The sequence below is a fragment of the Lasioglossum baleicum genome, chromosome 1, assembly GCF_051020765.1.
Source record: "Lasioglossum baleicum chromosome 1, iyLasBale1, whole genome shotgun sequence".
Classification (NCBI taxonomy): domain Eukaryota; kingdom Metazoa; phylum Arthropoda; class Insecta; order Hymenoptera; family Halictidae; genus Lasioglossum; species Lasioglossum baleicum.
The window spans coordinates 12,291,650-12,314,633 of record NC_134929.1 but is presented as its reverse complement, the minus strand read 5'-3'; the positions used below and the strand labels follow the sequence as shown (position 1 = coordinate 12,314,633).

The 22,984-nt window shown below is 40.4% G+C and overlaps 1 protein-coding gene across 2 annotated transcripts in view; it reads left to right on the top strand.

Annotated features, from left to right (window-relative positions):
* The window catches only part of E23 (ABC transporter G family member E23), a 226,373-nt gene that overhangs the window by 187,727 nt on the left and 15,662 nt on the right, over positions 1-22,984 (top strand). For both annotated transcript variants that reach the window (XM_076436656.1, XM_076436667.1), the window contains 8 exons: positions 3,331-3,436; positions 4,844-4,944; positions 5,997-6,252; positions 7,535-7,705; positions 8,443-8,564; positions 14,782-14,989; positions 19,073-19,287; positions 22,587-22,795. In XM_076436656.1, the coding sequence (XP_076292771.1) occupies positions 3,331-3,436; positions 4,844-4,944; positions 5,997-6,252; positions 7,535-7,705; positions 8,443-8,564; positions 14,782-14,989; positions 19,073-19,287; positions 22,587-22,795 (1,388 nt within the window). The remainder of the gene's footprint in view (positions 1-3,330; positions 3,437-4,843; positions 4,945-5,996; positions 6,253-7,534; positions 7,706-8,442; positions 8,565-14,781; positions 14,990-19,072; positions 19,288-22,586; positions 22,796-22,984) is intronic.

Sequence of the window (22,984 nt, the reverse complement as noted above, 5' to 3'; positions counted from 1 at the left end):
ATTTTAGCACTAATTGGATGTTTAAGAGTATAACAATGTGTATCATTGTATTCGTATTAACATGAGCTATTATGAAGTCTAAAATATACAGGGTGAGTCACCTAACGTTGCCACCTCAAATATCTTTGTTTAAAGATACGTCAAATGTCTGAAGGACAAAGTTGAATGGTTCAGTGGGGCTCACATGATATCAAAATATTTTTATTTTTATGTGATTTTTTCTAGAGATATCAAGGTCACCTTCATTTTTTTTAAATGGAAGCACCCTTTTTTAAACACCTACAATGATAGTCCCTTTCATTAGGAATTCAGTGACTATAATTATGCACGTATACCATGCACGTATAAACTTTCTAAGTAGCTCCTAGTCCATATAACAGACACAGAACATTATTATTTTGCATTAACAATTAAAGATTCGCCGTCTACTCGTTAATCACTCACTAATTTTCGAAGACCCTTATTTGTAGACTTCACGCTTAGGCTCATCCTGTATATTGATTTTTGAAACATTAAAGGTGAGCTTGATCAAAAGATATTCCAGGGAAATAACTTCGACACCTTTCTCATTAGTCCATTAAGTATTACTTATTTAAGAAATGTCAAACTGTAATTCTAAATTTGAGGTTAGCAGTTTCAAGGTAAAAGAATGCTTTTCATTTCAACAAACAAATTTTTTTTTTAAATATTAAATAGATTCGGCAAGGTTCACAAAAGAAAATTAGTGAATTTTCGATCGAAAATCATATGCACAAAATGAACATTTTTAAATGCTTGTCCCAATTATAATTTTTATTAAATTTCTTTAATATTCCATCTTCTATTCCATCTTGCTGGTTTCAAAGGGGAACTGTCTCTTATAACGTATCAGTATTTAAAGAGTTTAATCAAAGATCGACTATATATTGTATACATATATCAAAAATATAATAATACATCACAGACGAACAGTTGAAAAGGTAGTTGAAGTTGGTGTGTGTGTGTGTGTACGAAACACGTTTTTTCATTCAAACGATTGTGCAGATGTTGATACATTTTTTTCGCAATCCGATTTAAAGTGACTTTGTAGAGGGAAGCTTCCTTTTTCCAAAGAGCTCTGAAAAGTTCAATAAAAAATCGAGAGGACCGTAGAAGCACCTTTCTATCGATTACTATTCGACAGCGTCACTTTTGATCGAATTAGAACTGAAATCGTTCGTACAGGTTTCATAGTTATCAAAAAAATTATCAAAGTGGAAAATTCGATTTCTTGAAAAAATAAATAAAAAAATTGAGTACGGTAGAAACGGCTTTTTACCAATTACTGTTCGACAGCGTCACTTTTGATCGAATTAGAACCGAAGTCGTTCGTACAACTTCCAAGGTCATTAAAAAATTGTCAAAGTGGAAAATTCGATTTCTTGAGAAAATTAAATAAAAAATGGAGGACGGTAGAAACGGCTTTCTATCGATTACTGTTCGACAGTGTCACTTTTGATCGCATCGGAACCGAAACGTGCCAACGCCTCGCCCGCTGAGCAACCATAAGCGGCTCGCGATTCGGCACGTAGTGCATGGACTTTCCTCGCATTCGCGCGCACCTGATAATTCGGTGGAACGCGCGTGTTCGAGCGAGTAGAGCGAGTAGAGCGAAGCGGAATCGAAGGAAAACACGGCGCCGCCCGCCTCAGGGCGCCTCTTTAGAATTCTGTCGCAGGCTTTGTCTCCGTTTGGCCGTAGTGTGACACGAGAAAACGCGCCTTCGCTTCGTCCCGCCTCACTTCGCCTCGCCTCGCGACTGCATTGCAGTCGAACGACTGTCATCTCGGGAAAACATACAGGGTGTCCCAGCCGAGACGATACTAAACGCGAAATTGAATAGAAAATAGACCGTGAAAACCGTCGTGTGACAGCTCACAGCGAGAGCAGGCCTCGTCAAACGCAGAACTGGAGCATCGAAGGATCGACAGAGCGCAGCTTCGCTTCGAGTTTTTCACAGGGCAACTCGATAATCGAAAATTCCCGGCAGCCGCCGCAGCGTCTGCGGAACGTGCGCGACATTTTTATTATGCTCTGATCCCCGACGTTTAACGAAGCCGATGGATTTTTCTCTCTATTCCCGTTCTTGCCAACGAAATGCGTGGCTCAGAGACACGATTCCCTGAATCTTTATATTTTCCTAATCTCATCGGGCCTGACAAAGCGAATACGGGGGAATAGCAGTTCATATTTTACTGGGAATGTCGATTTTTATCTGAGGATTTAGTTATAGGTTCGAACACACCCGGGCAATACGAGTTTGGCGATTTACTAGTTTGGGTTAGTTAGCAGTTCGGGTTACTGTTTAGGTTAGGCTCCACAGTCCGGCTCTTGAAACAAAGTACCAAATTATAATAGTCTACACTAAAAGATTCGTCACTCGAAGACGCACAAATTAGATTTTGAAATTTCCGTCTGGACCTAATAGTTTCGGAAATATTCAATGAAATAGATTTTTCAACCTAACATTGAGGGCTACCTTCAATAAAACTTCCATTTAAATCGGCGTGGTACGATTGGCTAACCTCCCTTGTGAGGTGGTTCCATCGGTACTTCGTAATCTCTGTTTATTAATACGATTCTGAGATCGTTGATTCATTTTTGACAAACGAATAATAAGTTCATTGTGCTTGTAACTTATTGATAATACAACAGGATCTGCAAAAGCGCTTGGGGAAAACTTTCTCCCGAAAATAGCAAAGAAAAAGGGATCGTGCGTATCGGAAACCTTGACTGAATGAAATTCGTGTAATCTGAAGAAATCACAAGGTAGGGGGTTAATGGTGATCAGGTTGTGTAGCGGGTTGCAGGCAGAAAGTGCACCGACGTGACCACGATATTATGCACCGTACGATGCGAAATCGGTATCCGGAATGGGGGCAGGCCGATTCGTTGGCCAAAAACAGATCCGGTCCCGGAGAAGGGTGTAATCGGTGCAAGACTCGTCGGCGCGACGCGGCGGCTTGATCTCCGCACCGGCGCGTTATCGTAATTGATTTAACGATCACGATTACGAGCGTGGGGCCGGTGCATCCCTGGGGATACGTGTCAGATGGTAATAATAGACACAAAGTGGGCTGGATATTACGAAACGGAAATGCACCGGGGCGCGCGCACACCACGCCGGGCGCTTTTGCTTACGTTACCGTTTGATGCCGGGTTAATGGCGGCCGAAACGATACCGATCTATATACCGGTCGGTTCCTACGCCGACGCGCGGCTACCTCGATCCCGATCGACGGTATCTCGCGTTTCTTTCTCCCTTTTTTTTCGCCGGTCGATTTTATCGTGTTTTCGTTTCGTCGGTTACAGTACCAGGCGAGGCTCAGGCTTCCGGACACGTTCTCCTACTCCCAGAAGATGCAGTGCGTCGATCATATCATCGAGGTCCTCGACCTCGTCGGCTGCCAAGACACCAGTGAGTATCGTCGACATACTGTTTGCCAAATTTATCGCGTAATAATGTTTTTTCATAATCTCGGACAACTTGTGGAAATTAACTTCGTAGAATTTTTCAATACTGTACAGATCATACATCAATCGCTTATTTCGGCTTCATTGAAAATATTGTTAGATGTCTGAGTATACAAGATTATAGTGGAGCGAAAGATTTTTGTTTCTGTGTACACCGCTCCGCTGTACATACATATGTACAGTCACATTTAATTACATTGCTTTGATTTTGCCGCGATGTTCACCTCATTGCTACCCTCGATCTTCGCCCCGCTCCACTAGATCCGTACCCTAAGAAGGTCGCATGGATTTTATTAAGAAATGTTTAGTTGGAGTGAAATTGTTTTGAATAATCCATACCCTTACATGCTACTTCAATTTCTCGAGATAAAGGAAATATCTTATTGTAAAGTTTACAAAAATTCGGAGCTTCGGAAGGATCTTTATGCAGAATAGAAATGTTTTGCATTGATTGTGGGAAGCAGGAATAACATAAATATCGATTTCATCCCTTAACGACTTTGTTACATCGAAAGTAACATTACAACATTCTTGAAATTGTGAAATCTTTTAAGGTTTCGTATTTCGTCCAACCAATTTCTTCATAAATGCATAAAGATCCGCAGTCCACTAATCATAAAAGGGAAAATTCGATGGAGTTTATGTCATCACATCGCTGATCTCGATCGAGTCCTTCAGAACGGCAAATTTCGAAGGAAATTGATGACTTAAACCTCCCCTATTTCAACGTGGACAACAACCTACACCAATTCGAACAAAATGGCGGACCTGAAACACATAAAAATCGATCGATCGTCAAAATCCTTTGAACTGAAGATTCCGCAGGAATTTTCTCCTCGAAATCTTGGTCGCGATCATTTTCTAATCCCGGTTCCCCGGAGATCAAAGTATTCGCGATCGAGACCAGTACACAGAATTGTCCCACTTTCGTCGTTCCAGTCCCGCCAGTAAATTCGCCCGTAATTTGTTTATGCACGGACCCCGTAACGATTTACGACTTCCACCGGTAAGAAACGGCCGTTTCGTCTTTCAGTCGCCGCGCTCCGTTGATGCTGCGATTCTGATCGACGATTTCCGCGATCGTAACTTGTCCACCGTTTCCCATAAACCTGGTCCGGAACGGAGCCATCGGCGTGTCTATTCCCATACATTATCCACAACGAACATCTCGAATTAACGTTAGATATCGAGTTTTACTTGGATCTCTTCTATAGTCGAACGCTCGAGTTTCTTTTCACTGGAAGAAAGCTGGAAGAGCTTGGGGAAAGGCAATTAACTTCGACCAATTAGATAGGATACAGGAGATATCCGGTGGCACGATTTTGTTACCTGGACCGTGTTTTGTTCGCAGTTATCGGGGATTACACGAAACGAGGACTCTCCGGCGGCGAGAAGAAGAGGACGAGCATAGCCTGCGAGCTGCTCACCAATCCGTCGCTGATGTTGCTCGACGTAAGCTCTTTAATTGCACTCAACGCCCGCCTTTCAACGTCGCTACCTGACAGATTTTCTTGTCGAGCTTCCGACGATGTTCCCACGAATTTCAAGCACACAGAATAACCTCGACAGCCGCGGAACACGAGCTTTTACCAATATGCATTTAAACACTTCTCAAAATTCCAACTACTTCCAGTTTGTTAACGCTAAACGTACCGAGCTTCGAAAGTTCCATGGATTCCAGTTAAGTGGGCCGGACTTTCTTGAACAGTCGTCCGAAATAAGCGGCCATCTCGATTAGCAAACGTACCAATTAACCGGAATCCTCTGTAAATGGTAAGGCGCTGTCGTAAATCCGAATTAATCCTTCTGTAAATCATATTCGACTTTTTCCAATCCAATTTAACCCTTTTTGCAATTCACCCGATGAACTAACTAGTAGTTAAAATAAATTTATTTTGGTGTCGCATCTTTCCTCTTTACTGACGGCTATCTCCTTCGCAGCAGCGCTTTTTGCTTGCGTTTCTCTTGCTCGCGATTACCTATCATCCACGCTTGGAGTTTTTGGCCGTCTCGACACAGTCCTTGCCTTAACAATTCGATTATTCCACGCAGAAATACTTAAAACATGGTTTCCATCCATAAAACTGACGTCTACATGCAAAACAAAGAAGAAAGTTTGTGTCCCAACCTTTACAAAGTTTCACTGAATAGCTTTCTTCCCTTCTTTTCGAAAATATTGTAGTTAATGATCAAAGCCGTGTTTGACACGTCCAGAATCACGCTGCAATGGAAACTGCAAACGGTGTTTGCAGCCGAGTTTAGCTTAAAGGCGGTAGATATATCAGTTTCAACCATGACATTGGTGTTTCCAGTGCGTTAATGTGGAAAAAAGCACTGTCCCAACTGATACGGTGTCCCAACCTTTACGACAGTCCCTTACATATTGTCTCCCAAAACTGCCACGCAGGGATTTTCCGCTCGGATTGACCACTGTCAGCGAACATTGAGTTATTCGCCAACGAGATCAGGTTCATTTGATTAATGTGTATGTTGTCGTCCCTCAGGAGCCGACCAGCGGGCTGGACTCGCATTCAGCACAGGCGTTGATTTCACGACTGAAGAAATACGCGGAGCAAGAGGGCAAGAGCATCGTGGTGACGGTGCACCAGCCTAGTTCCAGGATGTTCCACAGCTTCAACAAACTCCTCCTACTGAGCCGTGGCCAGGTGGCATACTACGGACCCACCTCGAATATCGGCAGGTTTTTCTCCACGATAGGACTGACGTTGCTGCCTCATTATAACCCGGCTGACTTCATATGTAAGCTCCTCGATCACTATCACCTCCCAAAACAGTCAATCTTCGACGAGAAGTTGTTGAAAGATTTATATTCGACGGAAATTAGAAATCACCTGTCACGGTCTTGCTCCAAAGACAAATACAGAAATAATCTTGTCTATTTTATTCGTATAGACGATGTCAGAGTTATTAATAGACAGCGGATTTTATGCAGTTATGACAACAATGAGTTGGTGTCATTTAAAACAATAGAAATGTTAGAAGAATTTGAAAACTCCAGGGACCACACATAACTGTTACAACCAAAAAGAAAAAAAGTCATAGAATAACAAGTATTTCATCGACTAAAATCATATTGGTTACAGATAAGGATTATAATCGTAAATGTTATCGTTGAGAGAGAGAAATTCATTTCGATGACTTATAAGTTATAAGTTATCAATGAGAGAAGTTCATTTCGATCGCTCAGTTATTGATGAAGGAAAGTAATAGTTATTATTACAAATTTTTTATTCGTATTTTTGTTGATTCGTCTTGTTGTACGAAACCTTCTCAATGAATTTCACAGGCTTGCTCCATCCGAAAAAGAGTAACCCAATAACTTAATAATATAATAGTAATAGTAATAGAGTAACTCAATAATTAAATAAACAACCAAAATGAATTTTCTCATCAATAATTATTATGAACAAGTGAAAAAGAAATTCGAACATCGATAAATGTTATGAACGATCGAAATAAATTTCTCTCGTCGATAACTGTTACGAGCGATTGAAATCTCTCATTGATAACTGTTATGAGTGATCGAAGTGAACTTCTCTCATCGATAACCGCTTTGAGCAATTGAAACAGTTTTTCTTCGTCGATAACAGTCATCGAGGAGGATCCAATGTTTTGAACACTAATAACTGTTATTTGTAACCAAAAAGTATAAAAGTCGATACTTTTTAATCATTTTGTCCTTCGAATTTTTTTCTTTATATTTTGTGTACATTATCTTCAATTTCAATAATAGTCAACTTTTTATTAATGATTTTTATCGTAGAAAATTTTAGAATAACTGTTATTTTTAGTCCCCGAAAAATACTGTTACCATAGTAAGAGAGAAAATAGATAGAAATTTTGTGTTTTGCATAAAGATCCACTGTCTAGTTATGAACGATTATTATATTCAGTGCCACTAAATTTTGTGATATACAAAAAATACGGATATCGGAGGTTCTGCAGGAGCAGTAAGCGACGGGGAATGATTGAGAGGGCCTGGCTGGCAATGTGAAATATTTTTGCGACCCCATTGTTTCAGTGGAGCAAATAAAGGGACCGGAGGAGGTTCGGGAACGGATCGTGGCCGCTGCGAGGAACGCGAGACAGGGACCGGACTGCCCGCCGGAACTTCGCCCGGAATATAATCCCAGCCAGCATCCGCTCTGCGACCATCTCATCCATTATCACGAACACCACATCAGCCACAATGGTATTAACTTTGCGCGTATACCTCGCCGGCGAGCTTCATAATTCACGCTGTCCGCGGAAACAAACATCTCCTCGCCCAGCTCTCACCTTTTTTCCGCGTCTTTTCAATTATCTCTGCGGGCTGGAGCCGCGACAAACGCTGTCCCAAAATATTTTCCTTTGCACGTACAAGCCTCAACTCGCAGCGAACCTGTGCTAATAGGTACAATTTTCAAGTATAGTTTAGTCATCCACTTAGTACAGCTTCCTTTGAAGTACAGCTTCACTCGCTCGTTAATAAATAGAATGCCATTCTTTATGGAATATAAAAATTGTCCACATCAATTGTGAAGAGTTGGAGCCAAATCAAAAGCTTCCCTTCTATTTAATAATGTTAAAATGTTGAAAACAATACGTTGATGCTCCTGAATCACTGTAAAACTTCTCCTGCGTGAAATTGCGGAGAATAGGAGTCAAATAAAAAGCTTCTCTTCTATTTAATAATGTTAAAAAAAGTTGAAAACAATACATTGACGTTCCCGAATTGCTGTAAAACTTCTCCCGTGTGAAATTGTACGCATTCTTATCTGCATCCATTGTTACAATAAAGGTTCGATCAAAGAAAAACCGTCGGGTCCGTGACGTTTCTTAGATCGTATAGTTCTCTCGTTTTTTATTATTTTGTTAATATGAAGTTCTCGACGCTCAGTAACTGAATTGATCGATAATTGATGATAATCAATGATCTGTGATTTCCAGTGAAAGAGGACGAGGGCCGAACCCTGTGGCTGGACACGCAAAGCCATACAAGCAGCAGCGCCAGTTCCGCCGACGAGGACTATGCCTGGCAATGGCCCACCAGTTTCTGGTCGCAATTCAAAGTGAGTGAAATCCACCGTCGACTGCATGTTGCAAAGCGCAAGCTTCTATTTACAAACAATCACGAGGCTCGTCGAACACGTTAGAAAAAGTTGCAAGACCACATTTCCAAGCGAGACTCCACTCACACAGGTGACTTAGCATAAATATACCCGCGGTCTGCGCGCAATAATCGAAATACATTTCACTTTCTTAAGGTTACGCGACGGTAATTGTACGTTGATGCCGTGAATTAATCACGAATGCAGAACGCGTGGATGTAATGAGCGCGCCGCCATTGCTTTGTCTGCTTTTTATTCGCGGTTTTTATGTTACACCGTGAGATTGTGTTCGATTCTGCGTTGTTAATCGTGTGACAGTTTATTCGGTAAATCGAGAATCTATACGAAGTATTTTTATGGTGGATATTTTTTGGGAATGGATCCTCCCCTGCTCGGATTCTAAACTCGAGAACGATCCATCTACGCGACGAACGTTGCAACAATATTTGTCCTGTAAACACTCGGGACGAGTTTATACTGTGTAGGAAGATGTTAGGGTTCCTATATCTGCTCGCTGTCCACTCTTCTGCACTCGATCGATTGAAAAAATAACGCTGAAGAAGATGGCCGACCAGGCTCCGTTATTTCTCGCGGACAAGTGACTCGATACACAGAATCGGTACTCGAAAAACTTTACGATCGTTGGATCGAGTTGCATCGAGAAAATACGCGAAATATTTTCTCAAGCCGAGGCCGGGAATTGCAAAAGTCTCTTTCAGAGTTTTGTCTATCGCGAGTGGCCATCTTCTCTTCCGAAGAATCGTTCGTGTTCCATGAAATAGCTTATTCAGGCTTTAATCTCGAGCTTCTCTTGCGCAACAGTGCTGAAAAGGGAAAGCCTGTTCCTTTTATGCCATGTCGTAGCTGTATGTGCATAAATTTTCCATTGAGAGAACTATAAATATCGTTTCTTCGCCGATCGTTTCTTCGAAGTCTTCCAAATTTCTAGAAAGGTTGCTAAATACAGATTTTAATCTTTTTAATGGAATATTTTTACGAAATATGAATTAGTTACGGATATATATATATAAAATGATGTTTCCCATGAAATTGCTGAGAATTTTACGTTGACGGCCATCTTGAATTTCTCACGCAAAGAACGTGAACTACAAATTGATAGCCCATTAATTTGCACATACAGCATCAAACGAGAAAAGATAAAGGCTTGTTTTCCGTGGGGATCGAGGAATCGATCAGGACTAGAGTTGTCGGTTGAACTGAGGGAAATTCCTATGGACGGCCATGTTGAATTTCCTCGGTCGCAGTCAAGGAGCATTGGCAGCCGACCGAAGGCGAGATCGAAAAGTTCGATTGCGTGCAGGATTAATAGAGCATGCAAACGGCAATATGCAAAATTTAGATGAGTGATCTGGTATGCGGGAGCTGATAATACCGAGGGAAATGGAAATGACATCAGGATTCAAGTTTAACGCTCGCATTAAATTCGTATTAATGCTCGACGTTTATACGAGACGCGGTAATGCATTCCAGATAACTTTCAAGGCGGCGCACGGCTTATTCCACGGTTCTCGCTTGGAGTATTCGTACTCGTACCTATTCGTTCCGTCTGATATGCCGCGCTCTGTTTCGTGGGCTCACTTTTGCAATAACGTAATTTCCGTACGACCGTCCGAACAATCGGCCATTCCTGCGCGCAACCTCCAACGCGTTTGAAAATTTGATTAAGCAATTTCCTCCGCGCTGCTCCAGCCCCGGTCCCGGCAATAACCTTTCGTCAAGAATTAATCGGATCGAATTAAAAATCTCGCGGAGAACCTCGATGTTCTCTCCGAAATTTAATTCAATCTCAATTTAAAGAAGCCTCTCTTCGCGCAGAATTTCATCGTTAGAAATGCACCTAGAAGCTTTATGCATTCGGTACGAGTTAAATTCCGCTCATATGGAAATCAAAATAAAAAAGATCATTATAACAAAGATGGTACCCTGCGGTCTTTCGTGACTCCAACAAAATTTTCTGTACACTTCATTTCGCTGATCGCAAGATAATTGCGAACTTTGCAATAATTGAATATTAATATTGATATTAATTTTCATCAGGAAACACGCTGCGTCGCGATGGTATACCGCACGCAAAAATAATGAAATTTCTCAAAAAGGGCAAAAAAGGTGCAAATTTTTCTTTGTTAGCATTGAAGTTAGATAAATTGTCGACATTCTGCAAAATAAAAATTGTCTGGGACGCACTGGGAACATAACGAAAGCCTTAAAAATGTATACAAATTTTAATAATTTTTCGAGGTAACAAAAAAATTAATTGCAACTAAATATTAATTACCACTAAATAAATACCACGATATGTAATCCTTCACTTATCATTAGACGAACAATCCATATTAATTTGGTTGGTAAATATTGTCGTCTACTTATAAAAATAGTATAGTTATTAAGACATTTTTTTTCACTCCATAACTAATCGCAATAGCAATGACCAATTTTGAAATGACACCGAACTTAGCCTTCCAACATGGTTATTATTTTACTGACTCTACAAGAACACGTTCTATAATTTACTGACAGATAATCATGAATTCTTGAATTTTCATATTCCCGAGTTTCTGCTAGGTTTTCGTGGCCGCGACCCTACTATGCATCGCAAGAAACACGATGCAAGAAACGATTTGATTATACCGGTCAATGCTCCGAACGATTATCGGTTCAGCGGAAAATTCAGTGGAAAGAGTGGCTCGATTAGGAGGTCGATCGATTACAGGTGATTTTCACGCAACCATAATGGACGAGTGACGCGTATACGGAAAACGGCGAAACACTTTCCGCGTCGATCGATCGTCGCGTCGATTTTTTTGCGAAAAACGGTTTCGTCGTTGGAAAAGTGAGACGCAGGCGGCGCGGCGCATTCGTATTTCCAACGAACGAGCATACGGGTGTCACAGTAATTATCCGGATATGGCGAATCGTGTAAACGCGACCTAGTTCTATGCGCTTCTTCGCTGCGCTTTGTCGCTCTTCGTTTTCTTTCCTCGATTCGGGGACCGATCAATCTCTCGGATGAATCGATTGTCTTTCTACTTTGCGAATCGTGGAGGCCAAAAATCTTATTACTGGTCAAGTATCCAACATTTTCAAGCATTTGCGAAGATTTCATACACGATATACATATGTACATATACTTATAGACCCGGCTTCAGATAACGTACCGTGTTCCAAGATCACTTAATCTACCAGATGACGGATGTGGGAAAGGGGAGTCGTCGTATGAATACTTATTGAAACTGTAACTGTAATATACATATGTATAGACCGCGGATTTTATGCATTTATGACAAAAATGGGTACGTACAATTTAAAAGAGTGGAGGTATTGAAAAGATTTAAGACCACCAGTGTATTAGTTTCACCTTAACAAGATAATCAAAAGAAGAATGAAATTTTTATTTGGCTCCTGTGTCTTGCAATCAATGCAAACGTTTTTTATTTTGCATAAAGTTCTGCAGTATAGTAATGTATATTTTATTTTATTACTCGTTCATTTTTACTTCACTCTTATTATTTTAAATAGTGCTAACTCATTTTGTCAATTATGATTTGGAAAAAGTGAAATTTTAATGTCGATGTTGATAATATGAAGTCTGTACTTATTTCTTCACAACTTACTTTAATTAAAAAGAAGAATAGTAAGAACAATATACGATATTAAGTATAAAATACTTCTTTGTGTGAAAAGATATTTGTAACATATTTGTATCACGGTTTTGTTGTTCATTACAATTCTTTATGCGACAAGTTTGCACGAAGAATGCATAAATATGCTTGTATATATTTTGTATTATCTTGCGCCGTCAGTTGTGGGCACTAGATACTCCGTTATCTTGGATGCCGTATCTACATAACTATTGGATTGGCAAGAAAGTAATTTCGATATTTTAAGGTGAAATAGAGTCCAATTTTTTTATTTGTGCAATGATCTTTAATGAATAAGATACTTTCGCTTTAGTTCGATGATCTTTTGCCAAAAAGAACAAATAAGAAAATATATTATCGATTAAAGTTCATCGCTTGAATAAAGAAATTCGGTTTCACTTCACCTCAAAATACCGAAATTACTTCCTTGCCAACCCAATGTGTATGGTCTAAGGAAGATTTCGTTGAAACCGAAAGGAAACCAAGATATCTCGCGATTTCCGATCGGAGATTGGTATCGTCGGACACGTTCGAGAGGCTCCGAGGTCCCGGATCGATGGATCCACCGGATCGTCGCCGGTAATTGAGTAATTAACGATGTCAAGTTCTTCCTCTCTGTTCTTCACGGTTAAATGGCGTGCGTATATAGTTGTAATTTGAAGAGGCCTTCGAAAGCCAGCATTGTGAAACTTTGCGTTCTATTTCCTCACGGCCGCCTGATATAATTGAGCTGCACCAAAGAGGTGTAGCGCGGGCAACCTTGCAATTGTGACATTGTCGCGGCACGGGGGCAGCATTTCTATCATTATGAGCGTGCAATTAGCAACGCGCTCGTGTGCCGCTGCGGACCCAGCACCATCTTAATACGGGGCCGCTCACGATATTAATTGATCGAACCACCAGCCTCGTCGCATCCAAACGTTTCCGTCATTTACCCTAAACTCGAAGTCCGGGACCAACAAATGCACATTGAATCCGCTGAGAAATCACGATCGGTGAAATCTGAATAATAATCGGCAGGCAAATCTAACAAGCTTAATCTTCAATCTTATTTGAAAATGATCGAAACAGTTCTTCAAATTTAAAAAAAAAATTGAATTTCATCTAAACTTACGGAAAATGAACGAAATCTGAATAAGGTAAATGTCCCCTCTATGTATGTGTAAGCCATTTAGTGTTTTTTTTAAGTTTTTTCAATATAAAACTTGAAGAACTTAAATCGAATTGAATAAACAGGGTTATACGATCGACTGGCTCATAGTGGGGACATCTATCTTAATTATCGGTTAGCAATTCTACTGTGTTATTACAGTAGTGGACAAAAGTTTGAGGACGCTCTAAAAAAGACGATAACTATTTTAATATGAACTTTTTTGAAAAGTTGCAATTCACAAATTTCAATTCAACGGAATTGTTGAAAAAATACTAAAAGTTGCATTTTCAACATTTTTGTGGGCCTGTATTGAAAATTTAAAAAATAAATTTTGTCGATCGGTGTCGATTAAACATATTCTGAAAATTTCGTCAAAATCGGTCGACGTTGCAAAGAGCTACAAACGTTCAAAGATGGTAAAAATTGCAGATTTTCACGACATCTAAGAATTTTTACATCTTTCAATGCCTATCGTTTTTCCCCGCATCAACCGATTTCGATGAAACTTTCACAGCGCGTACAATTGACACGGACCTACAAAATGTACTTCTTAAATTTTCAATATAGGCCCACATAAAAAAGTTGTAAAATGCAAAACTTTTAGTATTTTTTCTACAATTCCGATCAATTGCTATTTTTGAAAAAAAATTTTTCGCATCCTGTAATTGTTCTAAACTAATTGCTCTAGCTTCTCAAAAGAGTTAAAATGGTATTGTACAATCATCAAATCTATCAAAAAAGTTATCGTCTTTTTTAGAGCGTCCGTATATTAATTCAAGTAACTGTAGCTCCGACTGCAAAGGGTTAATGGATTGTTGTTAGCAATTAGACACAAGACACAATAAATTGCAATTTTTGAAAAAATTTCTATTCACATCCTGTAACAAACTAATTGCTGTAGCTTCCCAAAAAAGTTCAAATCGTATAGTAAAATATTAAAATAGTTATCGTCTTTATTAGAGCGTCATTAAACTTTTATCCATTACTCTAGCTTCTCAAAGCTATCTTGAAGATGTTCCAGGCATATTTTTTGAAATATTTACGCCAGGAAGCATGAGTAATTTGAACTCTCTCTCTCTCTCTTTCTCTAAACTTGAGAGAACTCGTTTCGACAGTGCGGTGTTCGGCAACAGCTAATTCTTTCGGCGTATGCACCCACGAAATCATGTAGGATTACGTCAGCGCTAGCCAGACACTGGGTTATGAAAGGTCGCGTAATATTACGTCAGCGACAGTGAACGTGATAATTCACTTCGGTGCAATACGATTAATCCTCGGGTCGAACTTGAACGGTGCTTGCAAAATGATTTGTTTCGCGAGTGTTGTCGCGAATCAGATAGAGATAATCGATGCATCATGATTCCAGGTATTATCAGAACGGAACTTTCAAGAAGCCCGGCCACGGATGCTGTCTCGTCTGAATTGGCTGCAAACGATAGCCCTCGGTTTGCTCGCCGGCTTGCTCTGGCTGAGGCTTCCCAGAACCGAGGCAGCTCTCCACGACATCCAAGGCTGGATGTTCTTCAGCACCACGTACTGGATGCTATTCGCGCACTTCGGCACACTCTCCAGTTGTAAGTTATCTCTCTGCCATTCCTGAACCCGCTCCGTTAAGCTGCATCCTCGTGTCAACGAGCAAAACTCTTTTCGTTACAGTCACATTATACAGTTTCCACCAATACCAATTTCGTATTCTACACAGATTTCGATGCGATGGACACGAATCCAAAATCCGTTTTTCCTCCAATTGTTCAGAAATTACACTCTAAACGAACAATGAATATTCTCAACCCTCATCATCCGTCCATCACTTCGCGAACTGAATCTGTCCCTCGGCGTCTAATTGACACAGTCGTAAAAGATCGATGAAATAACAAGCTAGACAGTTATTTTTGGATGTTTTTCATTCAAATTGATGAATTATAATGAATAATAACAGAACAGTGTCATTTATTTCGGGAAACCTGTATCAAATTGACACGAGGCACGGATGAGGATTAGTTCTGAATTTTTCCTGATCAAACCGGAAGAGCCAATTAGTCTTACGTGGGACTGTTGTGTAGACTCTTCTAAACACGATAACATATTTTTGAATAACATCGTTGCGGTTTAAGAGTGCTTAAATAATGTCTGTCACTTTTCATTTCCAACGAAGAAGTACATGAGAAAATCAATTATTCATCTTCCCATTGTATCGATCTTTTACCGCAGTGCGAACTCGACAGCAACGGGACAAATTAGATCTGAAAAACGAGGGATGGGAGAAGGTTGAGGCTACGAGGGAAAATCGAGAGAATCGCGCGACACGTCGGGGAATGTAAAATTGGCGGAGGACAGCGAGATCAACGTTTGATTCGAGAGCCGTTTGCAGATCCGTGATTCGCCGAGTGGCTTCACAGTCTGATTCCCCGTCAGAAATTCGTCACGCTCGTTTTGCACGGTCGCTGTCGACAAAAGGGCCTCCAATTACCGGGCGCGAGCAGTGGGTCACGGCGCGACCTACATACTAACATTCTTGATTGACCGTTCCTTCAGGTCCTTTGCAAATCTTGGCAATAAAAAAAAACGGGCGCATCGTTGAATGGCCGATTCAGCGCGTCACGCCGTTTGTGGCTCAATTAACCAATTTACTTTCATCTGGTTCTCGGTTGGTTCGTTGCGCAACGTGCCCGCCACCTGACTACGAGAACACCCGTGTTTTGCATCCTACTATGCTGCCATGACAGTCTACGTTGTTGTTGTTGTTCGCGCGGACCGTGTTTGATTGCGAACAGCAATCCATTAACCGTTTGCAGTCGAAGCTACAGTTACTCGAATTAATATTCGGACGCTCCGAAAAAGACGATTACTTTTTTAATATTGTACTATAACATTTGAACTTTTTTGAAAAGCTAGAACAATTACAAGATGTATTGATGCTCTCGGCGCACTGGTTCGATCAATTTTTACTTAAAAGCAATTTTGCAATTTATCAAATTCAAATTTCGACGTTTCGATCTATGTTTAGATCATTTTCAAGAAATTACTCAAGAAAGTACGTTTTTCTAGGTATGTGTCAATCATGTGCACTGTGAAAGTTTCATCGAAATCGGTTGATGCGGCGAAAAACGATAGGCATTGAAAGATGTAAGAATTCTTAGATGTCGTGAAAATCTGCAATTTTTACCACCTTTGAACGTTTGTAGCTCATTGCAACGTCGACCGATTTTGACGAAATTTTCAGTATTATATTTAACTGACACAGATCGACAAAACGTATTTTTTAAATTTTCAATACAGGCCCACATAAAAATGTTGTAAAATGCAACTTTCAGTATTTTTTTCAACAATTCCGATAAATTGCTATTTTTGATAAAATTTCTTTTCACATAATGTAGAGTAAAGTAATTGCTCTAGCTTCCCAAAAGAGTTCAAACCTTATACATAATATTGTACAATACCAAAAAGTTATCGTCTTTGTATAATGTAAATTATTTTTATTGTATAATGTAAACAAAATTGTGAATAATGGTGTAGCTAGTTTTAGTGGCGACTCTGAGTCACACCCCTCGATGGCTGTTTTCCCAACGCCTTAACCCTTTGACGGTTTCTTTTGTTTATTTTCGTACTTGCTGCAACACCGTACAATTCAATTACCATTCTAGTCTCATCGGCCCCAGAATGGGACTTGGTTCGCATCATCTGCTTAATCGTTCGTCCGTCGACACTGTCATTCATCTTCCTTACTCCTTTCATACCTGCTGTCTACGTTTCGCGCACTATCAATCTTAATTTTCTAGCTTTTTGTACTTTCCCGCACTTCAATCTTATGTGTCCCTCATACTACTTGTTCTACTCTTAGTCTTCATGTCACTAGACAGCGGACTTATGCGTTTATGACAGAAATTGGTAGATACAATTGAAAACAGTAAAGACATTAGACGAATTTCCAAATACGAGTATATTATTTTCAACGTATTGGACGTATTAGAAAACAAAATAAATTTAAGAGAACATCTGGTCTCTTCTTGTAAGCCTAAAAATGTTTTTCTTGAAAATTCTACAAATGTTAAATATCGCTGTGAGTAATGGGTCAGCTTCAAACTTGAATCATTTTAAACAGACAAATAATAAGGAAGTGAAAATTGCTGAGCACTACAATGTATACCTGTCTAACAAGTGTCTGTAAAGAAAAAATTAACACAACATAAATTAATCACATACATAAACGGTATTTCAGAAACGAGCGAAGAGAAAACTGAGTACTACAGAATTCTTTACATTCAATGCGTAGCAACGTTACATGAGTACATAATTTAAAAAAATAAAACTGGTACATTGTTGTTCATATATTCCAATAGCTTAGGCAACCAAAATTTTTCATCTTACGCAAGATTTGAAAAATCGTATTTTGGCCAACTTTTCGAGGCAAATCCACTGTGCGGCGAGGGTATTAAAAAAAGGGCAAAAAGGGAGAGAGAGAGAGAGAGAGAGAGAGAGAGAGAGAGAGAGAGAGAGAGAGAGAGAGAAAGAGGAAAAGGATCGGGAAGAGAGGACGCTAAACTCCGTTTTACAGCTGTATGAGAGAACCGGTGGCCTATTCGAGCCCGGCACGTACCGTGTCTCGTTTTCTGCGAGGATAAGTGACGGCCACTGTAAAACGTCGAAGGTAGCCGCGGCTAGTCTGCCAGTGGCGAACTTCTATGCCTAAGTTATGCGACTCCTAAAATAGTCGGGGAGGGGAACGGCCATTAACTTTTCCTGTTTTATCGTTTACTGCCCTTTGTTCGAGGGCGATCTGTCACCTCTATCCGGCCCCCGGCTCTCGACCGTGTCTGCTCCTTCGGGCTCGTCCGTTCGCTCCTGCACCGATACCGATCTTTATCGAGTACCCGGTTTACTCTCATTGTTCATATCATTGTTTATTTATCGCTCCGGATCTTCCATCCTCCGCCGACAGTACTTGTCGGACCTCATTTTCCAGGTCGAATCACTCCTATTCATCACTGTTCAACCGTGTACAGTAGATTCTGCTGTTTGAAAAGACGGTATACATACATGCGTGTTTTATGTGGCAGTGAGCGCGCAGTAAATGCACGAAAAATTGTTTGAAATGACTGTACACTCACTACCAATAGTCTTTCTAACACTAGGTTCGCGAAGTACTAAAACTGGCTATTTTATTTCTAGCAATTTCTGGTGAAATATTGTACACTCTCAATAATCGTGAAATAAAAAAATTAGAATCCATCATTTTGACGGGCCTCGTAAATTTTAAACTGCGGAGAGTCTACTGTGCTTGCTTCATTCTTTTGAATTTCATTATCCCCTTACCTTATACCGCTTCACAGACAGGTCAGCTCTCATTCAATTCTTTTAAATCAAAATCACATCCACATTCGAGTAAGTAGACTGCGCGAATCCTTATGCAAAATAGAAAGTATATCGCTTGAAATTAAAACAAGTGTGTTCTTTTAATAATTCTACCGAGTCGTTTTTGCGCTACACGCACAAGATCCACACAAGTCTATTAATAAGTGGATAAAAAATAGCAGGGTATGAGGTGCAGCAGACGGGGACGAAATAAAAGTAAGAGACGCCGAGGGATGTTGTTAAATCTGACACGAGCTCGGTTTTCATCGTCGTTTAAAATGACACGAGGCAACTTCTGGTTTCAGTTCCTCCTGAACGCGAGGTAATCAACAAGGAGCGGTTGTCGGGATCGTATCGGCTCTCGGCCTATTACCTGGCGAAAATGGTCGGCGAGCTACCGCTTACGATTACCCTGCCCGCGGTCTACCATATCATTAGTTACCCGATGTTGGGCTTCCATAGTCCGGCAGTTTTCGTCACCCTGCTGGCGTTCCTCTTGCTGAACACCGTTGTCGCACAGGTGAGTCCCTTTTACCCTTATTTCTTAGGCGAGAACCTTTTTAAATGCGTTTAGATAGGTTCAGATGGGTCAACATATCTATACGACAATTTATGTATGCATCACCATCGAACTATCGTGTCGAACAAGATTCAAGTCGTTTCAATGAATTTTTAAAAAGTTATTCTGTTGTATGGTTAATGGTAATTATCTTACACCTCTAGCCGATTTTGATGAGTTTGAAATATGTTGAGATCATCATTCTGAACAACTTTTTCTTTTTTTTTTATGTCTGGGTTAGGTTATTGCAATGAATCACTTTTCGATCAATTAGGAAATCGATTAGTTCTCTGTAATTATTGTAATTCCATTGTGGAACATATACTCTTCTTGCTAAATCGACAGAACAGAAACGTGAGACGTCTAAAGGCATTCTACCAAGTTACGACGAAAATAAACCCAAACCCTAACCCAGACCTAACTCAAGCCAAACGATACAGCGCGACAACTATTTTTATAAATATCTCGAAAACAAACAACGAGGTTAGAATTATGAATTCGACAACATACTTGAGTTTCATCAAAATCGGTTTTCTGTATAATTACCTGGCTAATAGTTGAATGTATAGAAATATTTCTGACAGCGTCTTTGAACGACCGAGAATGATACGCTCGATACTGATGTATCACCGCGTCCCTCAACATCAAATGAAGATGACTGTAACGCTTGCAAAAGGTTACAAAATAATTGAACAAGGCGTACACCCTAAATCCTCAACAGTGAAAAATTTCGTGGCTTGTGTGGAGGTCCATCGGATGTCTGAATTTTGTAGATGATCGATTAAAATTCTCATAGGTGCGAAACGAGAGTAGACGACGCGGATTCGTGAAACGTACCAAAAGACCCAGTTCGAGCACTATGTCTCGCCGGTGGTCGTTCCTCGGAGTCAACGTTCCCCGCGGATCCAGGACACTGATTATTCGCGCGGAACTGCACGGGGCGCAGGTCTTTACGACTTCCTCTCGCAATAAAATTAAGTAAAACCGCTTCTAGTCGGTGAAACGCAGCCGATAATAGTCTCCTAACGTCTTTGTTTCGGATAAGATGGATCTCCGCGAGCACGGCAGTCCGCGTTTACGACTGTGCGTGTTAATCGACATGCCCCTGTGAACACGGCCACCTTTATATCTCTGGTTTCTCCGCTTTCGACCGATGCGGCGGAAGTGAAAGTTTTTTCCGCGGGCCTGCCATCGAATCGACAGTATCCTTATTATCTGTATTAATTTTTCAATCAATTACCTGGTGCCATCGCTAAAACTGCCTTGAAGTACTTCAATAGCGAGTGGACTAAACAGAAGCAACATCAGAATTTAATGTAAAATTGTTAACACATCTACCGGCTATTATTCCATGATTTTTGGAAGTCTATGATCCATGGCTGTGGACTTTTTAATGGGTTCATCAACAGCAATAACAACTTCAATCATAACGAGTCACACTCACAAGGAGAGGACACAGTGGTGGGGGCGTCGATTTTAATGAAACTTTTTCTGGTGAATCTAGAGCAAACACAAGCAGGCTCATGTACGAGCGTTTTTGACAATACTCATTGTTTATGAAGATAATTAACATTTAATTTTACGATGTCTAGAAAATATCTTGATATATCGCTGATTTGTTATGTCGACGAACCTATTAGGTGCTTTTCTCGTTGAATTGATCACAGAACTGCTTCGAATTTCAATATTTTGTAAAATGTTTCCGAGTATTCACGGTATAATTTGCAATTTTTCTTTGATATACCTTTTCTCCATAGTAAAAGAAGGTTTTTCAAGCATCCTCTGGCCACAATTATTGCAAATCTTCTTAACCCTTTGGACTCAACTAACTAACTGTTTATCCGATCTTTCTCCGTTTTTCCCTTCACCTTCTCTCTTCCGTTTCCAGCCCTCGACACTGTCCACCTACGGTCAACAGTAAGTCATTGCTGCTTGAAAGGCGGTCGCGATTTACTTTCAAAACCACCTACCTGGCTATTGACGGGAATGAGCAACTCTCGCGTTTCACAAGACAACGCCGTGCACTGTCGCCAAACGCGACGGATCGGTTTGAAAGCGTTTTTGACAAACGCCCGTGGAGTATTGTGGTGTTCGAACTCGTTAGCGGGCCCTTGCGAACACACTCGCAGAAACGTACCGCGCAAACTTCATTATTCCCCATTAGCGAACGTCCTGCTAGCTCATTTCTTAAGCCGAGCCATTATCTCCAAGTACATATCAGAATTTTATTCGTCGCTAGACTACAGATTTTGGGCATTTGTTGCGTTGTTGCATATGATTTTGAACAGTAACGCCACATATCACTTTTTATCTAGAGCAAATTGTAATCAACGTATCTCTCATTCACCAAAAAAACTCAACTCAAAATTCTTCAGTTTTCTCGTTTTATTACATTGAAATACTCGCCAGAATATTAATAAATACATTTTTATGTTAATATACTTGTAATACCAACCCCATAGATAGGCTTATTAGGTTTTATTTGTTTTTACTTGCAGCCACACAGCTAGTTAACATTAAACCTACCCCGAGAGTTCAAATGACCCATTTTAATGTATTTTATTTGATAATTATTGAAATTGTAAAGGTGTTTTCATGGGAATTTATCACTTAACGTTGCCACCTCAAATATCTTTGTTGCTTTTTAAGCCTATGTGCGAAGTCTCCAAATAAGGGACTTCGAAAATTAGTGAGTGATCAACGAAAAAAAAATATTTATAGCATAATTGAAATGGTATCGAAGGAGGAATATCATAGAAAAACAATTTTTATTTGTCGGGTTAATTTTTAATAGTTTTTTCAAGGTCATCGTTATTTTTTATCGGGAAAACTTATTTTTTTAATTGCTTCTTGTTAATGACTTAAGCATATTCAAATGTATTTTTTCAGCCGCTATAAGGTGGAATTTAAAAAAAATAAATTTTCCCGATAAAAAAATAACAATGACCTTGAAAAGACAATGAAAAAATAACCGGACAAAAGAAATAGTTCCTCCTCCTTCGATACCATTTAAATTATGCCATAAATATCATTTGTGCCACTAAAAATAAAGGAGATATTTAGGTGGCCTCCTTCAGTTGAGACCTGTATACTTGTACGACTACAGATAAGTGGCTGAATATCGGTCGACATCGAAACGAATTTGATCGAAGTCAAGATTGAAATGTACTCGATTCTATCGCTAGCACGTATGTCGCTGGCGGATACGCCAGTAATTAATAATCTGGGATTAAACAGGGAATTGGTTGTTATGTTCGCAGAGCGTGGGATTCTTCGTCGGCGCCTGCTGCCTGGACCTGCAGGTGAGCATAACAGCGTCAGCGTTGTACACGCTCGCCACACAGCTACTCGGCGGCTATTTGGCGACAGCGGTTCCGCCGTGGCTCGCGTGGGCCAGATACGCGAGCATGGTGCACTACGCCTATCAGAACATGCAAATCCTGGAATTCGGTGTCGGCGAGCCGATCACGTAAGTAGATTAACCATAACCGATGCCAATCTGGCCGGCTAGGCTCGGCCGTCTCGCGTGCGCCGCTCTATTACAACCCCCGAAAACCAGAAAAGAAACTTTTGATACTCGGAACTTACTAATCGGTCGACAACGCTCGTTCCACCGATTCGAAAACCGGGACTACCGACGACTCTTGAACGATCCGCG